General features: G+C 40.4%; 2 protein-coding genes across 2 annotated transcripts; both read left to right on the top strand.

Moving 5' to 3' along the window:
* The first annotated feature begins 429 nt into the window (after window positions 1-429).
* Window positions 430-4,903, top strand: LOC114583210 (vomeronasal type-2 receptor 26-like). The gene is made up of 4 exons (XM_028704550.2): window positions 430-894; window positions 1,782-2,009; window positions 2,362-2,488; window positions 4,002-4,903. The coding sequence occupies exons 1-4, from the start codon at window positions 430-432 to the stop codon at window positions 4,901-4,903; spliced, it is 1,722 nt and encodes a 573-aa protein (XP_028560383.2).
* A 2,966-nt stretch (window positions 4,904-7,869) lies between these two features.
* Window positions 7,870-19,580, top strand: LOC114583212 (vomeronasal type-2 receptor 26-like). Its single transcript, XM_077918137.1, has 6 exons — window positions 7,870-8,087; window positions 10,947-11,238; window positions 12,104-12,964; window positions 13,628-13,855; window positions 14,263-14,389; window positions 18,679-19,580. The coding sequence occupies exons 1-6, from the start codon at window positions 7,870-7,872 to the stop codon at window positions 19,578-19,580; spliced, it is 2,628 nt and encodes an 875-aa protein (XP_077774263.1).
* Window positions 19,581-21,079: the final 1,499 nt, after the last annotated feature.

Below are 21,079 nucleotides of genomic sequence, written 5' to 3'. Positions count from 1 at the left end.
TTTCTTCTCTCTTTCCAACACACCTCTCTTTAGCTCATATATGGCCCGGCTCCAGTGATGAATGATAAAACACCAGGACTTCCTTTCTACCAGATGGCCCCCCAAGAAGGCCACCAGTTTGCAGGGATGCTTTTTTTGCTTCTGCATTTCAGGTGGACGTGGATTGGGGTAGCTGTGGTTGACAATGACAGTGGAGAAAGATTTCTACAAAATGCGCTCCCACTCTTTTCAAACAGAGGTATTTGTTTTGCCTTTGTAGAAACAATCCCCAAATTTAATTTTCTCACTGAAGCACTCAAAATTATGCAAGAGGGGGCTAAAATACATGATAGAGTGATGGGTAGCAAAGCCAATGTTCTGGTGGTCTATGGAGAAGCTTCTACCACTGTATTTTTTAGATGGCTTCCATATCTATCAATGCTTGGGAGGATGAAAACAAATGTAAACGGTAAAGTATGGATATTTACAGCCCAATTTGAGTTCATTTCATTGGCCTTTCAACAAGATTGGGATGCAGAAATATTCAATGGTGGTATATCCATCAGAATTCACTCCAATGATCTACCACGATTTCATCAATATGTTGAGAACAGGAACCCTTCCAATGCAGAAGGTGATGATTTCATCTGGGATTTCTGGCAACAAGCCTTTGGCTGTGTATTCCCACATCGCATTCCGGGTGATGCCAAGGGGGATATCTGCACTGGGAAAGAGAGAGTAGAGAATCTTCCTGCATCTCTCTTTGAAATGACAGTGCAAGGTCTAAGCTACAGCATCTACAATGCTGTCCACACTGTTGCCCATGCATTGCATGCCATGTTCTTGCAAAGACTCAGATACCCAGGAATGGTGGATGGAAGGAGAGAGAAGCTTCAGAAGCAGCAGTTTTGGCAGGTAAGGGGCAATAAATCATTAGGTTGCATGAGACTACAGTGGTACCTCACTCTATGAACTGAATTCATCCCAGAAGTCCGTTCTTAAACCAAAGCGTTCTTAAACCAAGGCACGCTTTCCCTACTGAGGCCTCCCGCCACTGGTGCCCTTCTACCATTCAGCTTCCGTTTGTCTTCTGAGGCAAAGTTTGCTAGCCGTAATTCCCACTTCCGGTTTTGCGGAGTTCATTGCCAAAATAGTTTGTGAACAGGACTGTTTGTAGAGCAAGGTATCACTGTATATAGTGGGTGTTCAAGTTCCCTAAGAAATATTTCCCCCTCCCTGCTTTCCCTGGTGATCTGTGTATCATCCCTGCCCGCATTCTTCAAATCTGTTCAGGTATGCAGATGGTCCAGCAGACTCTCATCCTTTTATTCCACATACATACACTCTCCATGCACAAAAGCACACATTTACTCCTAGATTATTAACCTATTCACACATACACCCATTCATTTCTTTTCTCACTATCACCCCAATTCACAGTTATTACGGTATATCATTCCTTGGCTGCAATATGAGGCTCTTTTAAAGAACTAATGGGGCATGCAGAACTTTTGATGGCTTTGGGGGGAGTTTAGAAGCATTAGCACTTCCCTCTCTACCTAAAACCTATCTAAAACATCCCCCATATTAATACCAATAGGATTCCAAAATACACACATCTAGGCCTTCATGCACAGCTAATAGGGAGTGGAGAAAAAGGGAAACTGCAGGCCACCCATGAGCCCCAAATAGGCTACATGCATGTTTCAGGCAGTGGGACTCCCCTCTCTGCACTAGATCTCTCTCTGAAACATTCAGATCCACCCTTTTCTAAATGCTTGCTTTCTCTTTTTTCTATCTAGCTCCATCATTTTCTGAGAGCTGTCTCATTCAACAACAGTGCTGGAGACATGGTGTCCTTCAATCAGAATGGGGAAGTAATATCTAGTCTGGACATTATCAACTGGGTTATTTCCTCCAACCAGTCCTTTCATAGGGTAAAAGTTGGGAGAATGGATCCTGAGGCTCCTCCAGACCAAGCCTTCACCCTTCATGAAGATGCCATAATATGGCACAAATGGTTTAATCAGGTAGAGTCACATCGTTAGCTAATTCAAAAGAAATTCATTCTAAAACGAGCAATGATTATTTGCCTTGATGTCTAAGATAAAGTACACTTGAGGATCAGGGCGAAAAACCTTATGAAAAAATCTCAATTATTTGCCCCATGTAAATTGATGTATTTGCCCAGGATGTGTGTGTTTATCGCTCTCTTCCCAAATGCAGTGTAATGTTGTGTGACCCCTAAAACTATCTATGATATCTGCTATGTATTCTTTGTCTTAACACAGACAAGAATGCACTCAATGCAGAGCTGAACCTGACTGATTCCAAACTCATAATTCTCATGAATATCATGCTTCTGCTTCATTTACGGATTAGGCTCAGCCTCTTTCTGTCTGTACTGAGAATTGTCACGCAGGGTCAAGGAAGAAAGTGAAGGAAGGAGAACCGTTTTGCTGCTATGATTGCATCCCATGCCCAGAGGGAAAGATTTCAATCCAGGAAGGTAAGAGATATTTACCTTAAGTATAATTTGGATCCAGATGCAGTACTTCTATTGAGTTCCCTTTAACAGGAATGGGACAAATTAAGCCATGACTAACTTCTCCAGTTGCTTTCAAAGGGACCAAGTGATACACAGGACACTTCCATACAATCACTTCATGAAGCCTTCATCCTGATTTGTGTGCACAATGTTTACAAGGAGTTTGTTCAATTAAAAGCTGGATGTGCTAGACAAAAGTAGCTGTATATTGTGTACTCATTCTACTTAGTTTGTGTGAATGTCAGAAAAGGTTGCATCAAGAAAATGTAATCTCAAACTTTCCAGTGTACTCCCCAATCACTTTCCTTATTGTAAAAAGTCTGTGCTTTTTGAGGTGGGGGCTTCTTCGACAAGAGCTCCAAACCCACTTTAATGGCAGAACTTGAATTTGCACATATGTGATTTAATCCCACACCCAAATACTGGCAGTCTGGATGCACCATATATATTCAGTAACCATACATATTCATTCAGTACATCATCCTTTCCCTTGAGATCTCTCCCACTTCACAATCATTCAGTACAGGGTTTATTTTGCCTCACCAGGTATTATTGCTCTTTCACAAATTTGGGATGTCTTTAGCGTGCCTTTCTGTTCATATCTGCAATAGCACCTTAGAGCATGTCATCTTACGCATTGAAATTGAAATTTTGTGAATTTCTTCAGTAAAAATAAGTTTTTGATGTGAGGAATTCAAATCTGCTCTTATCTTTGTGATGTAGCTTGTAAGTCTACATTTGATTGAATAGTACATAAATAGCTTTGGTAAGCCAAAGAAGTTTAATTTTACCTTCTCAAAATGTCAGGTAATGCTAAATAATAATAATAAATATAATATTAATATATAATATATAATATAACTGGAAGTAATTGTCAGTCACTTTTAATGACTTCATGCATCTTTACACTTATTTTACTTACCATGCAAAACTGTACAGTGGTACCTCTGGCTATGTACTTAATTCATTCCAGAGGTCCGTTCTTAACCTGAAGCTGTTCTTAACCTGAAGCACCACTTTAGCTAATGGGGCCTCCCACTGCTGCTGCTGCGCTGCCGCCTCGTGATTTCTGTTCTCATCCTGAAGCAAAGTTCTTAACCCAAGGTACTATTTCTGGGTTAGCGGTGTCTGTAACCTGAAGCGTATGTAACCTGAGGTACCACTGTATCTTAAACAAAACAATTTTTAACTTCCGAAGTCATACTCCAAATTTTGAGCACCACTCATATTTGGAATTCAGCACGCTATATAATACAACATGGATGCTCTTAGAGCACAAGATGTGGTACCATTTAGCTCTGTACCAATTAGGCCACCAACTACCACAATTACATAGGATCACAAAGCGCAGAATGTATGTTCTGACTTTAAGAAATCCTTATATTCTGAGTGAACAAAAAAAAATGAAGCATGTTGATGTGATTGATGGATTATGTATTAGCTGGGGACTGTACTGTTCTTTCTTTTTCCCCAGATATGAACGACTGTGATAAATGCTCAGACAAAGACTATCCAAGCAAGAACCGAGATGCATGTATTCCCAAGGATATAAGCTTCTTGTCTTATGAAGAACCTTTGGGCATCAGTTTAGTCTGCTTTTCGCTTTCATTTTCTCTGATCACAACTCTGGTGCTGGGTACATTTGTGAAGCACCATGACACTCCCATAGTCATTGCAAACAACAGGAACCTCACCTACACTCTCCTCATTTCTCTCCTGCTCTGCTTCCTTTGTGCACTGCTCTTCCTGGGACAACCAGAGAAGGTGACATGTCTCCTCCGACAAACCGCTTTTGGTATCATCTTCTCAGTGGCTGTTTCTTGTGTATTGGCAAAAACCATCACTGTGGTTCTGGCTTTCATGGCCACCAAACCTGGATCCCGGATGAGGAGATGGGTGGGGAAGGGATTGGCCAACACCATTGTCCTTTGCTGCTCCTTTGTCCAGGCAGGAATTTCTATTGTGTGGCTAGCAACCTTTCCCCCATTTCCAGATGTAGACAGTTACTCAGTGGCTAAAGAAATTATACTAGAATGCAATGAGGGGTCTGTAATGATGTTTTATGTTGTTCTGAGCTATATGGGCTTCCTGGCAATTATTAGTTTCATTGTCGCTTTCCTGGCCAGGAAATTACCTGACAGTTTCAATGAAGCCAAGTTCATCAGTTTCAGCATGTTGGTCTTTTGCAGTGTTTGGCTATCCTTTATTCCATCCTACCTGAGCACCAAGGGAAAATACATGGTTGCTGTGGAGATCTTCTCTATCTTAGCCTCTGGTGCTGGACTGCTGGGTTGCATCTTTTCCCCCAAATGTTATATTATTGTGTTCAGGCCTCAGCTGAACAACAGGGAGCAGCTAATAAGAAAGAAGAACTAAAAAATGAAAGAATGAAAGAAAAACTGTCCTTTGCTCATCAAAAGGGACTGTGTGTATGTTTCTTTCTGTATATACAGTAGAACAGTTCACTGTTGTCCAATTCTCCTTGGCTGGAAAAAAATAACTTGGAAACTACAAAAGCACAGAAAAGCTCCTTCCTTAAAAACTACAGTTGCAACTTTCAAATCTAGATTCCTACCTTCACTAATTCCTACCTAGTCCACACTTTCTTCTTTTATCTACAAAAGTTAAATCAGTTTGGAATAATGAATTCAGTCTACAAAATCACAAAGAAAAGTCTTTCTTAAAAACTACCTTTGGATTTTTCAATTCTAGATGGAAGCAACTAATCTTTGTGGGGGTGGGGTGAGGAACAGAAATGCCGTTTACCTTCCTGCCGGAGCGGTACCTATTTATCTACTTGCACTTTGACATGCTTTTGAACTGCTAGGTTGGCAGGAGCAGGGACCGAGCAAAGGGAGCTCACCCCATCGCGGGGATTCGAACTGCCAACCTTCTGATCGGCAAGTCCTAGGCTCTGTGGTTTGACCCACAGTGCCACCCGCATCCCAATGATACCTACAAAGTGGCAAAAGAATAAGGCATGAACAGATAGGAAGAAAAAGAACAAACATCAGAAAAACAAGCTTTGAGCTTTTTGTAGAAATAAGGGAGGACGACATGGGAGTTGAATGCATGTGAGCTGCACAGGAGCACGCAAGCTGCCGGCTAGCTTTTCAGAAGCTCTTTTTATTAGCAGAAATCAACAGTTTAGAAATAGTAGTGAAACCACCCTGAACTTAACATATTTCCAGCAAGGCACATTTCCAGCGTTAGCGATACAATTGTCAAACCAAGTGTTTCCCCCAAATGTTCCCCTGATACTTGAAAGTCTGCTTCACTCGTCACGCTCCAGCCAAGTGAAACATTAAGCAAAGCTTTCTGCAAGGGAGGCAAAGGTCAGAGAGTGGGCATGGTGGCTAGACATGCTGTGGAGTGTCTTATGCTGAAGTGGAGGTGTGCCCCCATGCTGCATCTGCCATCCCCACACTTTTTTACTGCACAATTAGGTGGGGGGCAGGTCCAGACTTGTGTTCTGCACATTTAGTATGAAAAGTCGCAGAAATGAAGCACAAAGCTGATTTGACAGGAGTGTGTTATAGGCCTGTGGCACAAAGGCAAAAGAAAACCCATCAATTTGATTTGATGCTGAAATTATTGTGGTCACTGCCACCTTAGCATAAATCTCCAACTATCATCTGCTTATCTGATTGATTCTTCCCTTTGGTTGCACTTCATACAGTTTACAAAGGATGTTCTCTTTTACTTGCTTTGTATATATTAAACATATTATACAACAATGTTTTTGTTATTTGAATTTTTATTCCCCATTTTTCTCTCCCCTATGCCCAATAATTTGGCTTCTGTTAATTAGGATTAGTTTTAACCAGTTATTCTTCAGTCAGCCTTTATATATCCAAATTGAATTAAGATAAACCTGAACTAGAAAGGTTTTTCTAAAAAAGAAAATACCCCAAAGTGCTTCAGAGGTCCCTGTGTCAGTTTGAGATGTTTGGCAAGAACCTACTTCTACTCAGCTGCCTCATTCCATTTCTTAATTCAGGATCTGTAGGGTGGGGGGCGGGGTTGCACACAAACTCCTAATTTCCCATGGGACAGCCACTCCCTTATTTTAACACCTTGCAGGGTTTCATTCATGATCTGTGGGCTGCATTTGGAGCATAAACAGCTGCCTTGTTGGTTCATTAACTCAGGATTGTCTAATGGAGCAGGTGCATAACTTGGCAATACTCGTGGATATGTGTTAATCATGAGAGGGCCAAATGACCTCGAATGGCTAGGAATGGCTTGTACCTCGAATGGCTAGGAATGGCTTGTACCTCGAATGGCTAGCAATGGCTTGTACCAGCTTCACTTGATACATCATCTATGGCTGTATATAGATTGGAATCACTTAGCTACAATACACGATGCATCATAGCAGCATCTCCCGAGTTCTTAGAAATTGCCTAATGTAAATATCTGTTTTCCATTTATGTACAAAATATCAATTTAATTAACAATCTTAGTGAATAGTTAATTTTGCATCCAGCTGATTTAAAGTAAGTTGTGGAAATTCCTTCCCACGGGGGTGTTTCTATCATTGCAAAGGGATGGGTGACAGCACAAAGGGGTCACATTGAGAAACTTTGAGTTATTGTGGCATGAAAAGTAGCAAAAATATCTCAGTTTGTATGTTTAAAAAACTGGGGCAGAGCTTACAAAAAGATACTGAATCAACTTTTCTTTCTATAAATTATGTTGGCAATAACATTTTTTCAGGAAGATCAACCCTTTCAAGAAAAAAGTTGCTTTTTGCTCTAATGGTGGTACACAATCTCCAGCGTCAGTCACTCAATCTTCTTATTACAGTCAATGATAAGTATTCAATATTTCCTTCGCAGCCTTTTGGCTAATATCATGCAAAACATCCAATTTGATTCATGCTGTGGGTCATTCCAATCACAATAGTCTCTTGCCATCTAACTGTTCAGAAAAGAAATATTTCCATTCCGATGTGAAAAACATGTTTTCTTCAGCAATTCCCAGAGGAAATCCCCACATCTGAACAGGCAATTTCCTGATTCATTAATTCTGAAAAGCACTAATTTTAGTGCTCATCCAGCCCACTGTGGAATTTCAGTTGCCATGAACAAAACAAATAGCAAAGACACTGAAGAATATTACAAATATGTCTGCCACCATTTAGAGACAGAGGGGCTGGGGACCAAGAACAACCATCTGTTGTGATCTCTGTTTCCTTGCACTATTGACCCTGAAGCTCTGTGAACAGAGTGAACTGTCATTAAGGCAAGAAGTTCTCATCACAGAGACTCTCATGATTGTACTACAGCAAACAACGGAGAAATCTGTGTTTAGATTGAAGATTTACCATTCCATTGAGGATGGTAGTTTTAGTGGTCTTGCTGCTGGCTCTGTTTCCTCGCATGGCACAGGAGGCCCACACCGTTAAATGCAGGGTTCAGTATCTACACCACCCACTTCACAAGTATCATCAGCCGGGAGATTTCATCATTGGTGGCATAGCTTCTCACGGTACCTTTATTTTCAGTTCAGCAAGTTTCTCTGAAGAACCCCCACCTGCATTGTCAGAAGAGCTTGCGTAAGAACTTGTATTGTATCTGTTTTTATTTCCATTTTGTAGTTCCATTGAGTTAAAAGGGATATCTCTGAGTAGACATGAGCAAGCATTGTGTTAATCTTCACACAGGCTGCAGTAGCAGTTAAAATAGAATCTCCACAGGAAATGCAACATGGGTTGTTGTTTTAAAAATGCATTTGTTTATTTAACTACACCATCTTTGTCCTCTTCCTTTTGATTCTTTCTCTCACTTTTTGCTCTGTTATCCTTTGTTCCTATTTGTTTTTTACTCATCTTGTGTCCCCCTTTCTCTTTCCATTATGACAACTCTCATTTTGTGTTTCAGCAGTTATCATAGACACTCCTGAGAGCAGTTTCCCTAACAGCTACAATTTTCAGAGTTCTTTAAAAAGCGGGATTGACTATGAAATTTCTCTTGCTACCATTAACAAACAGCAGCTTCCAGGATTCTTTGTGGAAGCCATGACTCGTTAAAATGCTATCATAGCACTATAAATGTATGGTTTTAATATGGCCTATGAAAGACTGGTCATCACATGGTTTGAAGGCTGAGCGAGGATTTGAAACTGGTTCTTACCCTAGTTCTAGTCCAATGCCCTAACCACTGTACTATATTGAATTCTGTTCCTTGCGAATGAGGCTTCCAAGCAAAAATATGTAGCTCCCTTACTTATATCAAGTCATGGAATTTGCTCTCGTAACCCAGTAATAATTTACTACTGTGGACCCAGCAAAAGGTTGTGCTGCCTGATATTTTTGTTGCTTAAGCTATGAAGTACAACTTTTGTGACTTATGATTGGTACCATCATCATTTTCACACAGTTATCCTGCTTCTTTTATCTTCCTTCTACATCTCTGTTTCAGTTAAAGGTCATTTCAACATGCCTGGTGATAAATGATGTAGTGCAGTAAGTGTAGTAAGAATGTACTGCATTAAATGTATAGTTTAAATAGTATGACTAGATGAAAGGTATGAAATAGCTCCTTTATTCTCTCCATTTTGACAAACATTCTTTAAAAGGAATCTCATTGAGAAAGTACAGCATATGGTGTGTTCTCAAGTGGGCATTGTGTACTATTTTTTTCTTGAAGTCACCTTAAGCTAAAGACTGCCTCAGAAGACATAATATCTAAACGAGATAACTGTAAAAAAATTCAAAGCATCATGGCCATTAAGCAAAAAGCAGAAGGGAATGAAAATGCAGTAAAGTGGGATTTTTGGAGACAGGCAGCTTATTCCCTTTGAACAGTCTGTGGGATTGTAGTCTTACAGTTTTATATCCACATACAAGGGAGAAAACCTCAATAAACTCTTCCTTCTACATCTCTCAACTAAAGATGTTTTCAAGGTGCTTGGTGGTAAGGGCTGTACTGTAGTAAAATAATGTTTTTGGTTAAATGTATTGTTGTTTTCATAAAATAGCTCTTTTACTCTGTTCATTTTGACAAAGTTTCTTTAAAAAGGAATCTCACTGGGAAAGTATAGCATATGGTGTGTTCTGAAGTTGGCGTAATTTAGTAATATCATTATTTCTTTTTCTTTCTCATGCAAAAAGTCCATGACAATTTTCCAATCTTTAACAAATATTAACAATGACTTCTCTCCGATTAAACATGTTAGCTTTACTAGGCATTCTTCCATTGTTGGTAATGATGGGTCCTTCAGTCTTCCTACATATAAAAGTCTTGCAGCAATAATCATTTGTTGTAATAAAGTTCAATAGCCCTTTTCTAACTATGTATCCATAAGTTCCAGCGGCAAAAGTTCTAGTTTCAATTGAAAATCAATCTTCAAAATTCTCTGTATCAAAGTATATATTTGAGTCCAATATGTTTTGGCTTTTCTACATTTCTACCAAGCATGATAAAATTTCTCTTCCCTTGGCTCATTTGGAAGGAATAGCAAGATATGAATTTCATTAGGGAAGTTTTTAATGAATAACACCAGGACAGATAGCAAAAATGTACAAAACTGGGTCGAACACAAGATGGAAATGTAAAGAAAAGGAAGGGACCTTTTATCATATGTGGTGGGAATGTAGAGAAATTTTAAAGAATGGGAAATGATATGTAATGAATTGAAGAAAATGTTTAAAATGACATTTGTAAAAAAAAAAAAAGCATTTTTTTAAGGGATTGTAGGACAAGACCTGCCAAGAAAAACAAAGAACTAATTCATGTATGCTACAACAGCGGCAAGAGTCTTGATAGCACAAGAATGGAAGAATGAGGAAACCCTGACAAAGGAACAGTGTGAAGAGAAATTGATGAACTATGCAGAATTGGCTAAACTGACATACAAACTGTGAGATAAGGACAACTGTGACTTCAAAAAAGAATAGCAACTTTTTACAAAGTACTTTAAAAGACAACAAAATGAATTGGACTGCTTGGCAGGTTTTGAATAAACATACATACACAAATTTAGTGATTGATAACATGGTAGACAGATAATATAAGGACTGAAATAATTTTATAATATGAAGAGAATAACATGCTGAGAAATCAGAGAGAGGAGATGAGGGAAGTCTCGGTGGAGAGGGTTTGATGGGGAATGGGAGGGAAAGGAGGGAAATAATGGACAGGCTATGTTTTGATATATTGTTATGTTGAAATTGTTAATATTTTTATTTTTTTAAAAAAAGGGAAGTTTTTAATCTTTGATGTTTTATTGAGTTTTTAATATCCTGTTGGAAGCTACCCAGAGTGGCTGGGGAGGCCCAGCCAGGTGGAGGGGGTATAAGAATTATGTTGTTGTTGTTGTTGTTGTTGTTGTTGTTGTTGTTGTTGCTGTTGTTGTTATTCATTGAAATTGTGGAATTGTGGAATTGTGATCAAGAATGCAATTGTTGTTCCAGCGTGGTGCCAAAGGGTTACCAGCACATCCTGGCCTTGGCATTTGCAGTCAAAGAGATCAATGAAAACCCTCACATCTTACCAAATCTCACCTTGGGCTTCCACATCTATGACAGCTATATCATTGCAATTAAGACATATCATGCCACAATGCTACTTTTATCTACACTGGAGAAATTTCTCCCCAACTATATATGTGATACACAGAATAATCTGACAGCTGTCATTGGGGGTCTCGACTCCCAGACCTCCCTTCATGTCGCAACTATCTTGGATATTTATAAGATTCCACAGGTAGGACACCTATGCCTGCTTCTGAGAGGAGTATGAAAATTCAGTAAGGCAGTCATACTTTTTCTTTATTTCTTCCAGATTGTATTATGCTGTTTAGAAACAGAAATGGGAACATTGGGAATAATCAGATCAATTATTCTTTTTCTTTCTTTCCTTTGCATGTTTTATGCAGACTGAAAGCAGTTCATTAACAAATAAAAAAGTAAATGAACCTATAACTGGAACATGGTTTTCATAGAACTAAGACAGAGCAATATATTTTTTCACATGGAAATTCCACTTACTGTTTCTAATGCTCCTAGTTGTTGATTCTTTTTACTTTCTATATTGTTCATGGAAAGCATTCTTCAATAATTATTAGGGCACCATTTAAAACTTCTTGGGGCCATTCATACCAACCGTGAACTGCCAATCTATATACATAGGCTGGGGACCCGCTTTATAAAGCAGAGCCTGGCTTTCATTGAAGCAACACCATAAAGTTCAAAAACTAATTAAGTTGGATTTATCAGAGGAGGAATTGGACGCACTGCCCATCAGGCAATTGAAAATACCGTGACAGTTTTAAACAAAAACTGGGTGGTGGCTGATGCAGATTGAGATCCTTGTGTGAATGGAGATAGTGTCTTTATCCCACTTCAGTATTTATCAGAATAGACTCCCCTGGATCTGCAATTTCATCATTAGTCACTCAGGTAGTACAGTTGAGAAATAAAATGTTTGCTGCTGTAAAGGATGCACTATTTATATGGATGCCCGAATGCAAATACCAAGTGCATTTGACCATGCATAAACCTGCTATATTAATGGAGGGTGTTGTTGTTGTTTTTCTCTCTCTCTATTTTCCCAACAAATATCTCTTTAGCTCATATATGGCCCCACTCCAGTGATGAATACTAAAATCCCAGGACAACCTTTCTACCAGATGGCCCCCGCAGAAAGCCACCAGTTTGCAGGGATTCTTTCTTTGCTTCTGCATTTCAGGTGGACGTGGATTGGGGTCGCTGTGGTTGACAATGACAATGGAGAAAGATTTATACAAAAGGTGCTCCCACTCTTTTCAAACAGAGGTATTTGTTTTGCCTTTGTAGAAACAATCCCCAAGTTTAGTTTTCTCGCTGAAGGATACACCCTGATGCAACAAGGGGCTAAAATACATGATATAGTGATGGGTAGTAAAGCCAATGTTGTGGTGGCCTATGGAGAAGCTTCGACCACTATATTTTTGAGATGGCTTCCATATCTATCAATGCTTGGGAGAACGAAAACAAATACAAAAGGTAAAGTATGGATATCAACAGCCCAAGTGGAGTTTATTTCCGTGGCCTTTCAGCGGGATTGGGATGCAACTATATTCAATGGTGCCATAACCTTCAGAATTCACTCCAATGATCTACCAGGATTTCATCAATACGTTGAGGGCAGAAACCCCTTCAATGCAGAAGGTGATGATTTCATCTGGGATTTCTGGCAAAATGCGTTTGGCTGTGTATTTCCCCATCACGTTCTGGACGAAGTGGTGGGGGATATCTGCACAGGAATGGAGAATTTAGAGAACCTTCATGCATCTCTCTTTGAAATGACAGTGCAAGGTCAAAGCTACAGTATCTACAATGCTGTCTTTGCCATGGCCCATGCTTTACATACCATGTCCTTAGCAATACACAAACACTCACAAATGGTGAGCAGAGGGCGACAGAAGCTTCAGAAGCAACCATTTTGGCAGGTAAGGGGCCAGAAATCCATACGTTGCATGGAATATATACTAGGTGTTCAATTTCTCTAACTACTAACCCTTTTGTCCCCCTCTCCACCTGAAACCTGTCAAACAAAAACATACACACACACCCCTTAGGCCACACCTTAACAGTGCTAATGGGGAATGGAGTATAGAGAAAACTGCAGACCATGTGTGAGCCTAAAATGGGCTACATGACGCAGGTGGCACTGTGGGTTAAACCACAGAGCCTAGGACTTGCCAATCAGAAGGTTGGCGGTTCGAATCCCCGTGACGGGGTGAGCTTCCATTGCTCAGTCCCTGCTCCTGCCAACCTAGCAGTTCGAAATCATGTCAAATTGCAGGTAGATAAATAAATACCACTCTGGCGGGAAGGTAAACGACGTTTCCGTGCACTGCTCTGGCTCTCCAGAAGTGGCTTTGTCATGCTGGCCACATGACCCAGAAGCTGTACGCCAGCTCCATCGGCCAATAAAGCGAGATGAGCGCCACAATCCCAGAGTCATCCACGACTGGACCTAATGGTCAGGGGTCCCTTTACCTTTACCTTATGTTGCAGGCAGTGGAGCTGCACTCTTTGCACTAGATCTCTCTTTGAAACATTGAGATCCACCCTTTTCTAAATGCTTGCCTTCTCTCTTTTCATTATAGCTTCATCATTTTCTGAGAGGTGTCTCATTTAACAACAGTGCTGGAGACACAGTGTCCTTCAATCAGAACGGGGAGGTAATATCTACCTTGGATGTTATCAACTGGGTTATTTCCTCCAACCAGTCCTTTCATAGGGTAAAAATTGGGAGGATGGATCCTGAGGCTCCTCCAGACCAAGCCTTCACCCTTCATGAAGATGCCATAACATGGCATGGATGGTTTAATCAGGTGGAGTCACATTCTTAGCTAATTCAAAAGAGATTAATTTTTCAATGAGCAATAGTTCTGTGCTTTGATGTCTAAGATAATGTTCACTGGAGAATCAGAAAACTTTCAAAATACTCTTTTTTTTTTTTTTTTTTTTTTTTAGTGCATGTAAATTCATGTATTTGTCCAGGATAAAATTTCCATCCCAAAGGGATGTAATATCGTGCAATCTGGTAAAATATGTATAATATCTCCTTTGTATTTATTGTTTTAATACAGACGATGATGAATTACTCTCTGCAGAGCTGATCGACGGTTTACTGAAATGCTGTGACAATTTAGAAACATAGGGAAGGTCTCCAGAACCTCACTGATTCCAAATGCATTATTCCCATGAATATCATGTTTCTCCTTCATTCGCTGATTAGGTTCGGCCTCTTTCTGTCTGTACTGAGAATTGTCACGCAGGATCAAGGAAGAAAGTGAAGGAAGGAGAACCATTTTGCTGCTATGATTGCATCCCATGCCCAGAGGGAAAGATTTCAAACCAGGAAGGTAAGAGAAATACACAGAAATTTGGATCCAGATGTAGTACTTTCATTGAGTTTCCCTTAAAAGGAATGGGACAAATTAAGTTATGACTAACTGGTCCACTTGCTTTCAAGGGGACCAAGTGTTCCCACTGAGGTTACTTCCAAGCAATCTCTTTGTTGTTGTTGTTGTTTAGTCGTTTAGTTGTGTCCGACTCTTCGTGACCCCATGGACCAGAGCACGCCAGGCACTTCTGTCTTCCACTGCCTCTCGCAGTTTAGTCAAACTCCTGCTGGTAGCTTCGAGAACACTATCCAACCATCTCGTCCTCTGACGTCCCCTTCCCCTTGTGCCCTCCATCTTTCCCAACATCAGGGTCTTTTCCAAGGAGTCTTCTCTTCTCATGAGGTGGCCAAAGTATTGGAGCCTCAGCTTCACGATCTGTCCTTCCAGTGAGCACTCAGGGCTGATTTCCTTAAGAATGGATAGGTTTGATATTCTTGCAGTCCATGGGACTCTCAAGAGTCTCCTCCAGCACCATAATTCAAAAGCATCAATTCTTCGGCGATCAGCCTTCTTTATGGTCCAGCTCTCACTTCCATACATCACTACTGGGAAAACCATAGCTTTAACGATACGTACCTTTGTTGGCAAGGTGATGCCTCTACTTTTTAAGATGCTGTCTAGGTCAGTCGTTGCTTTTCTCCCAAGAAGCAGGCGTCTCTTAATTTCGTGGCTGCTGTCACCATCTGCAGTGATCATGGAGCCCAAGAAAGTAAAACCTCTCACTACCTCAATTTCTTCTGCTTCTATTTGCCAGGAGGTGATGGGACCAGTGGCCATGAACTTCGTTTTTTTGATGTTGAGCTTCAAACCATATTTTGCGCTCTCCTCTTTCACCCTCATTAAAAGGTTCTTTAATTCCTCCTCACTTTCTGCCATCAAGGTTGTGTCATCTGCATATCTGAGGTTGTTGATATTTCTTATGGCAATCTTAATTCCGGCTAGGGATTCATCCAGCCCAGCCTTTCGCATGATGAATTCTGCATATATGTTAAATAAGCAGGGAGACAATATACAGCCTTGTCGTACTCCTTTCCCAATTTTGAACCAATCAGTTGTTCCATATCCAGTTCTAACTGTAGCTTCTTGTCCCACATACAGATTTCTCAGGAGACAGATGAGGTGATCAGGCACTCCCATTTCTTTAAGAACTTGCCATAGTTTGCTGTGGTCGACACAGTCAATGAAGCAGAAGTAGATATCTTTCTGGAACTCTCTAGCTTTCTCCATAATCCAGCGCATGTTTGCAATTTGGTCTCTGGTTCCTCTGCCTCTTCTAAATCCGGCTTGCACTTCTCGGAGTTCTCGGTCCACATACTGCTTGAGCCTACCTTGTAGAATTTTAAGCATAACCTTGCTAGCGTGTGAAATGAGTGCTATTTTGCGGTAGTTGGAGCATTCTTTGGCACTGCCCTTCTTTGGGATTGGGATGTAGACTGATCTTCTCCAATCCTCTGGCCACTGCTGAGTTTTCCAAACTTGCTGGCATATTGAGTGTAGCACCTTAACAGCATCATCTTTTAAAATTTTAAATAGTTAAGCTGGAATACCATCACTTCCACTGGCCTTGTTATTTGCACTGCTTTCTAAGGCCCATTTGACTTCACTCTCCAGCATGTCTGGCTCAAGGTCAGCAACCACACTACCTGGGGTGTACAAGCCATCCATATCTTTCTGGTATAGTTCCTCTGTGTATTCTTGCCACCTCTTCTTGATGTCTTCTGCTTCTGTTAGGTCCTTTCCACTTTTGTCTTTTATTATGGTAATCTTTGTACGAAATGTTCCTTTCATATCTCCAATTTTCTTGAACAGATTTCTGGTTTTTCCCATTCTATTGTTTTCCTCTATTTCTTTGCCTTGCTCATTTAAGAAGGCCTTCTTGTCTCTCCTTGCTATTCTTTGGAAATCTGCATTCAATTTCCTGTATCTTTTACTATCTCCCTCACATTTTGCTTGCCTTCTCTCCCCCACTATTTGTAAGGCCTCATTGGACAGCCACTTTGCTTTCTTGCATTTCCTTTTCATTGGGATGGTTTTAGTTGCTGCCTCCTGTATAATGTTACGAGCCTCCATCCATAGTTCTTCAGGCACTCTGTCCACCAAATCTAAATCCTTAAACCTGTTCCTCACTTCCACTGTGTATTCATAAGGGATTTGACTTAGATTGTATCTTACCGGCCCAGTGGTTTTCCCTACTTTCTTCTGTTTAAGCTTGAATTTTGCTCTAAGAAGCTGATGATCTGAGCCACAGTCTGCTCCAGGTCTTGTGTTTGCTGACTCCATCTTTGCTTCTCCATCTTTGGCTGCAGAGAATATAATCAATCTGATTGTGATGCTGCCCATCTGGTGATGTCCATGTGTACAGTCGTCTCTTGTATTGTTGGAAAAGAGTGTTTGTGATGACCAGCTTGTTCTCTTGACAGAACTCTATTAGCCTTTGCCCTGCTTTGTTTTGATCTCCAAGGCCAAACTTGCCAGTTGTTCCTTTTATCTCTTGATTCCCTACTTTAGCATTTCAATCCCGTATAATGAGAAGAACATCCTTCTTTGGTGTCACTTCTATAAGGTGTTATAAGTCTTCATAGAATTGGTCAATTTCAGTTTCTTCAGCACCAGTAGTTGGTGTTAAGCCTTAATCCTGGTTTGTGTGCTCAATGTTTACATGCCACTTGTTAGAGAAAAGACAGAAGCAGCTATTTATTTGGGTACTCATTCTGCTTAGTTTGTGGCAATATTAGAAAAGGTTACATCAAGCCAATGTAATTTCAAACTTTGCAGTGTACTTCCCAATCACTTTCCATATTTTAAAAAGTCTGTGCTTTTTGAGGTGGGGGCTTCTTGTGCGAGAGCTCCAAATCCACTTCAATGGCAGAACGTGAATTTGCACATACAGTGGTACCTCGGGTTACATATGCTTCAGGTTACATACGCTTCAGGTTACAGACTCCACTAATCCAGAAATATTACCTCAGGTTAAGAACTTTGAACTTTGCTTCAGGATGAGAACAGAAATCGTGCAGCTGCGGCACAGCAGCAGGAGGAGGCCCCATTAACTAAAGTGGTGCTTCGGGTTAAGAACAGTTTCAGGTGAAGAACAGACCTCCAGAACGAATTAAGTTCTTAACCCAAGGTACCACTGTTTGTGATTTAATCCCACACCCAAATAATGGCAGTCTTCATGCACCCTAAATATTCAGGTACCATGCATATTTAGTCAGTGCCTCATCTTTTCCTTTGAGATCTCTCCGACTTAATTATCTAAGTAGTTACCATTGCTCTTTCACAAACATGGAATAAATTTAGCATGCCTTTCTGATCATACCTAGCTTAGCACATGATGGCATGTCATTTTAGGGAATGAAACTTAATTTTAGCAAATTTCTTCAGTAAAAATAAGTTTTTGGGTGTCAGGAATTCAAATCTGTTATTATCTTTGTGACTGGACAACAATTAGCTTTTCGAATGTTTCGGAAGTCAAACAGTCTTCTGGAGCGGTAAAGGTAAAGGGACCCCGACCATTAGGTCCAGTCGTGGCCGACTCTGGGGTTGTGGCGCTCATCTTGCTTTATTGGCCGAGGGAGCCGGCGTACAGCTTCCGGGTCAGGCGGCCAGCATAACTAAGATACTTCTGGTAAACCAGAGCAGCACACGGAAACGCCGTTTACCTTCCCGCCTGAGCGGTACCTATTTATCTACGTGCACTTTTGACATGCTTTCGAACTGCTAATTTGGCAGGAGCAGGGACCAAGCAATGGGAACTCACCCCGTCACAGGGATTAGAAGTGCCGACCTTCTGATCGGCAATTCCTAGGCTCTGTGGTTTAACCCACAGTGCCACCTGCGTCCCCTTCTGTAGCGGATTACATCCAAAACCAAGGTTCCACAATATTATCTTGGTGACTGAACAATAATAAGCTTCATAACTCTACGTTTGATTAAAAAGCATATAAACTGCTTTCAGAAAATAAGAAAAAAAAATCTTACCTTCTGTATATGTCAGGTAATGCTCAATAACAATAAAATTAAATACGTTTTGTATATAATATTAATATATAGTATAACTGCAAGTACTTGAAAGCCATTTTTATTGAATTTATGTATTTCTACAATCATTTTACTTGGGGAATATTAACTTAACCAAAATATCTTTTGAATTTCCAAATCATGTTATAGCTTTTGAGCATCCTTCAATGTTGATGTGATTGATGGAACGTCTAAGAGCTGGGGACTGTAATTTTCTTTTCCCCCAGATATGAGTGACTGTGATAAATGCTCAGACAAAGACTATCCAAGCAAGAACCAAGATGCATGTATTCCCAAGGATATAAGCTTCTTGTCTTATGAAGAACCTTTGGGCATCAGTTTAGTCTGCTTTTCGCTTTCATTTTCTCTGATCACAGCTCTGGTGCTGGGTACATTTGTGAAGCACCATGACACTCCCATAGTCATTGCAAACAACAGGAACCTCACCTACACTCTCCTCATTTCTCTCCTGCTCTGCTTCCTTTGTGCACTGCTCTTCCTGGGCCAGCCAGAGAAGGTGACATGTCTCCTCCGACAAACCACTTTTGGCATCATCTTCTCAGTGGCTGTTTCTTGTGTATTGGCAAAAACCATCACTGTGGTCCTGGCTTTCATGGCCACCAAACCTGGATCCCGGATGAGGAGATGGGTGGGGAAGGGATTGGCCAACACCATTGTCCTTTGCTGCTCCTTTGTCCAGGCAGGGATCTGTATTGTGTGGCTAGCAACCTTTCCCCCATTTCCAGATGTAGACAGTTACTCAGTGGCTAAAGAAATTATACTAGAATGCAATGAGGGGTCTGTGATGATGTTTTATGTTGTTCTGAGCTATATGGGCTTCCTGGCAATTATTAGTTTCATTGTCGCTTTCCTGGCCAGGAAATTACCTGACAGCTTCAATGAAGCCAAGTTCATCAGTTTCAGCATGTTGGTCTTTTGCAGTGTTTGGCTATCCTTTATTCCATCCTACCTGAGCACCAAGGGAAAATACATGGTTGCTGTGGAGATCTTCTCTATCTTAGCCTCTGGTGCTGGACTGCTGGGTTGCATCTTTTCCCCTAAATGTTATATTATTGTGTTCAGGCCTCAGCTGAACAACAGGGAGCAGCTTATGAGGAAGAAAAACTAAAGAAAGAAAGAAAGAAAGAAAGAAAGAAAGAAAGAAAGAAAGAAAGAAAGAAAGAAAATATGTCCTTTGCTCATCAAAATGGAGTATGTGCATGTTTCTTTCTGTATATACAGTAGAATATTTGTACATACCTATTAAGCCTTATAGGCATTTGACTCTTGTGCAATTCTCCTTGGCTGGAAAAAAATCACTTGGAATCTACAAAAGCACAGAAAAGCTCCTTCCTTAAAAACTACAATTGCAACTTTCAAATCTAGATGAAAGCTACTAATTCCTACCCAACCCACACTTTCTTCTTTTATCTACAAAAGTTAAATCACTTGGGATAATGAATTCAGTCTACAAAATCACAAAGAAAAGTCTTTCTTAAAACTACCTTTGCATTTTTCAATTCTAGATGGAAGCAACTAATCTTTCCGGGGGTGGGGTGAGGAAAGGAATGGCAAGCAGCAGAGCTTTGCACAATAGGGATTTCAAAGAGCCCCATGTTGCCCTTGGGTAGTACATGCCTTTTTCCGTTGGGGAACATGTTAATATCATATGGCCAAAATAAGCGCGACTGGTGCTGGTGATGGATGAGGATAATCATGCTGGTTGCAAGGTTCTAGAAACCATAGTTATGAATTAGTATTAAGTGTGATCTCTGCCCGGTGGTTTAACTCTTGATTTTTACTACCAATAATAATAATAATAATTATTTATTTATTTTCATTATTTATATTATTTATACTCTGGGGAACAAAGCATAATCTGAAGCCAAGGCTTACTATTGCTCATGTGGTTTGATTTTGCCTGTGAACTCAGCACAGTCTCCTAATCATTTATGGTCACTTCCTAGCCTAATGATACCTACAAAGCGGCAAAAGAATAAGGGGGGGGGGACAAATGTCAGGAAAAACAAGCTTTGAGCTTTTTTACTGCACAATTAGGTGGGGGGGTAGGTCCAGACTTGTGTTCTGCACATTTAGTATGAAAAGTCACAGAAATGAAGCACAAAGCTGATTTTTACAGGAGTATGTTGTGGGCCTGTGGCACAGAGGCAAAAGAAAAGCCATCAATTTTATCTCATGCTGAAATCATTGGGGTCACTGCCACCTCAGCATAAATCTCCAGCTATTATCTGCTTGTTTCTTCCCTTTCATTGCAGTTTGAAAGGATGTTTTCTTCTTTATTCTTTCAGTATATTAAACATATTATACAATGATAGCATGTTTGTTATTTGAATTCCCCCCCCCCCGTTTTTCTCTCCCCTACCCCCAACAATTTGGCTTCTGTTAATTAGGTTAAGTTTTCACCAGTTATTCTTCAGTCAGCCTGTATATATCCGAATTGAATTAAGATAAACCTGAACTAGAAAGGTTTTCCTTAAAAAAAAGAAAATGCCCCCAAGTGCTTCAGAGGTCCCTGTGTCAGTTTGAGATGTTTGGCAAGAACCCACTTCTGCTCAGCTGCCTCATTCCATTTCTTAATTCAGGATCTGTAGGGTGGGGGGTGGGGTT

This window comes from Podarcis muralis, chromosome 13 (genome assembly GCF_964188315.1).
Source record: "Podarcis muralis chromosome 13, rPodMur119.hap1.1, whole genome shotgun sequence".
NCBI lineage: Eukaryota > Metazoa > Chordata > Lepidosauria > Squamata > Lacertidae > Podarcis > Podarcis muralis.
Note: the sequence above shows the minus strand (reverse complement) of the source record. Positions and strands in the feature narration are given on the sequence as shown.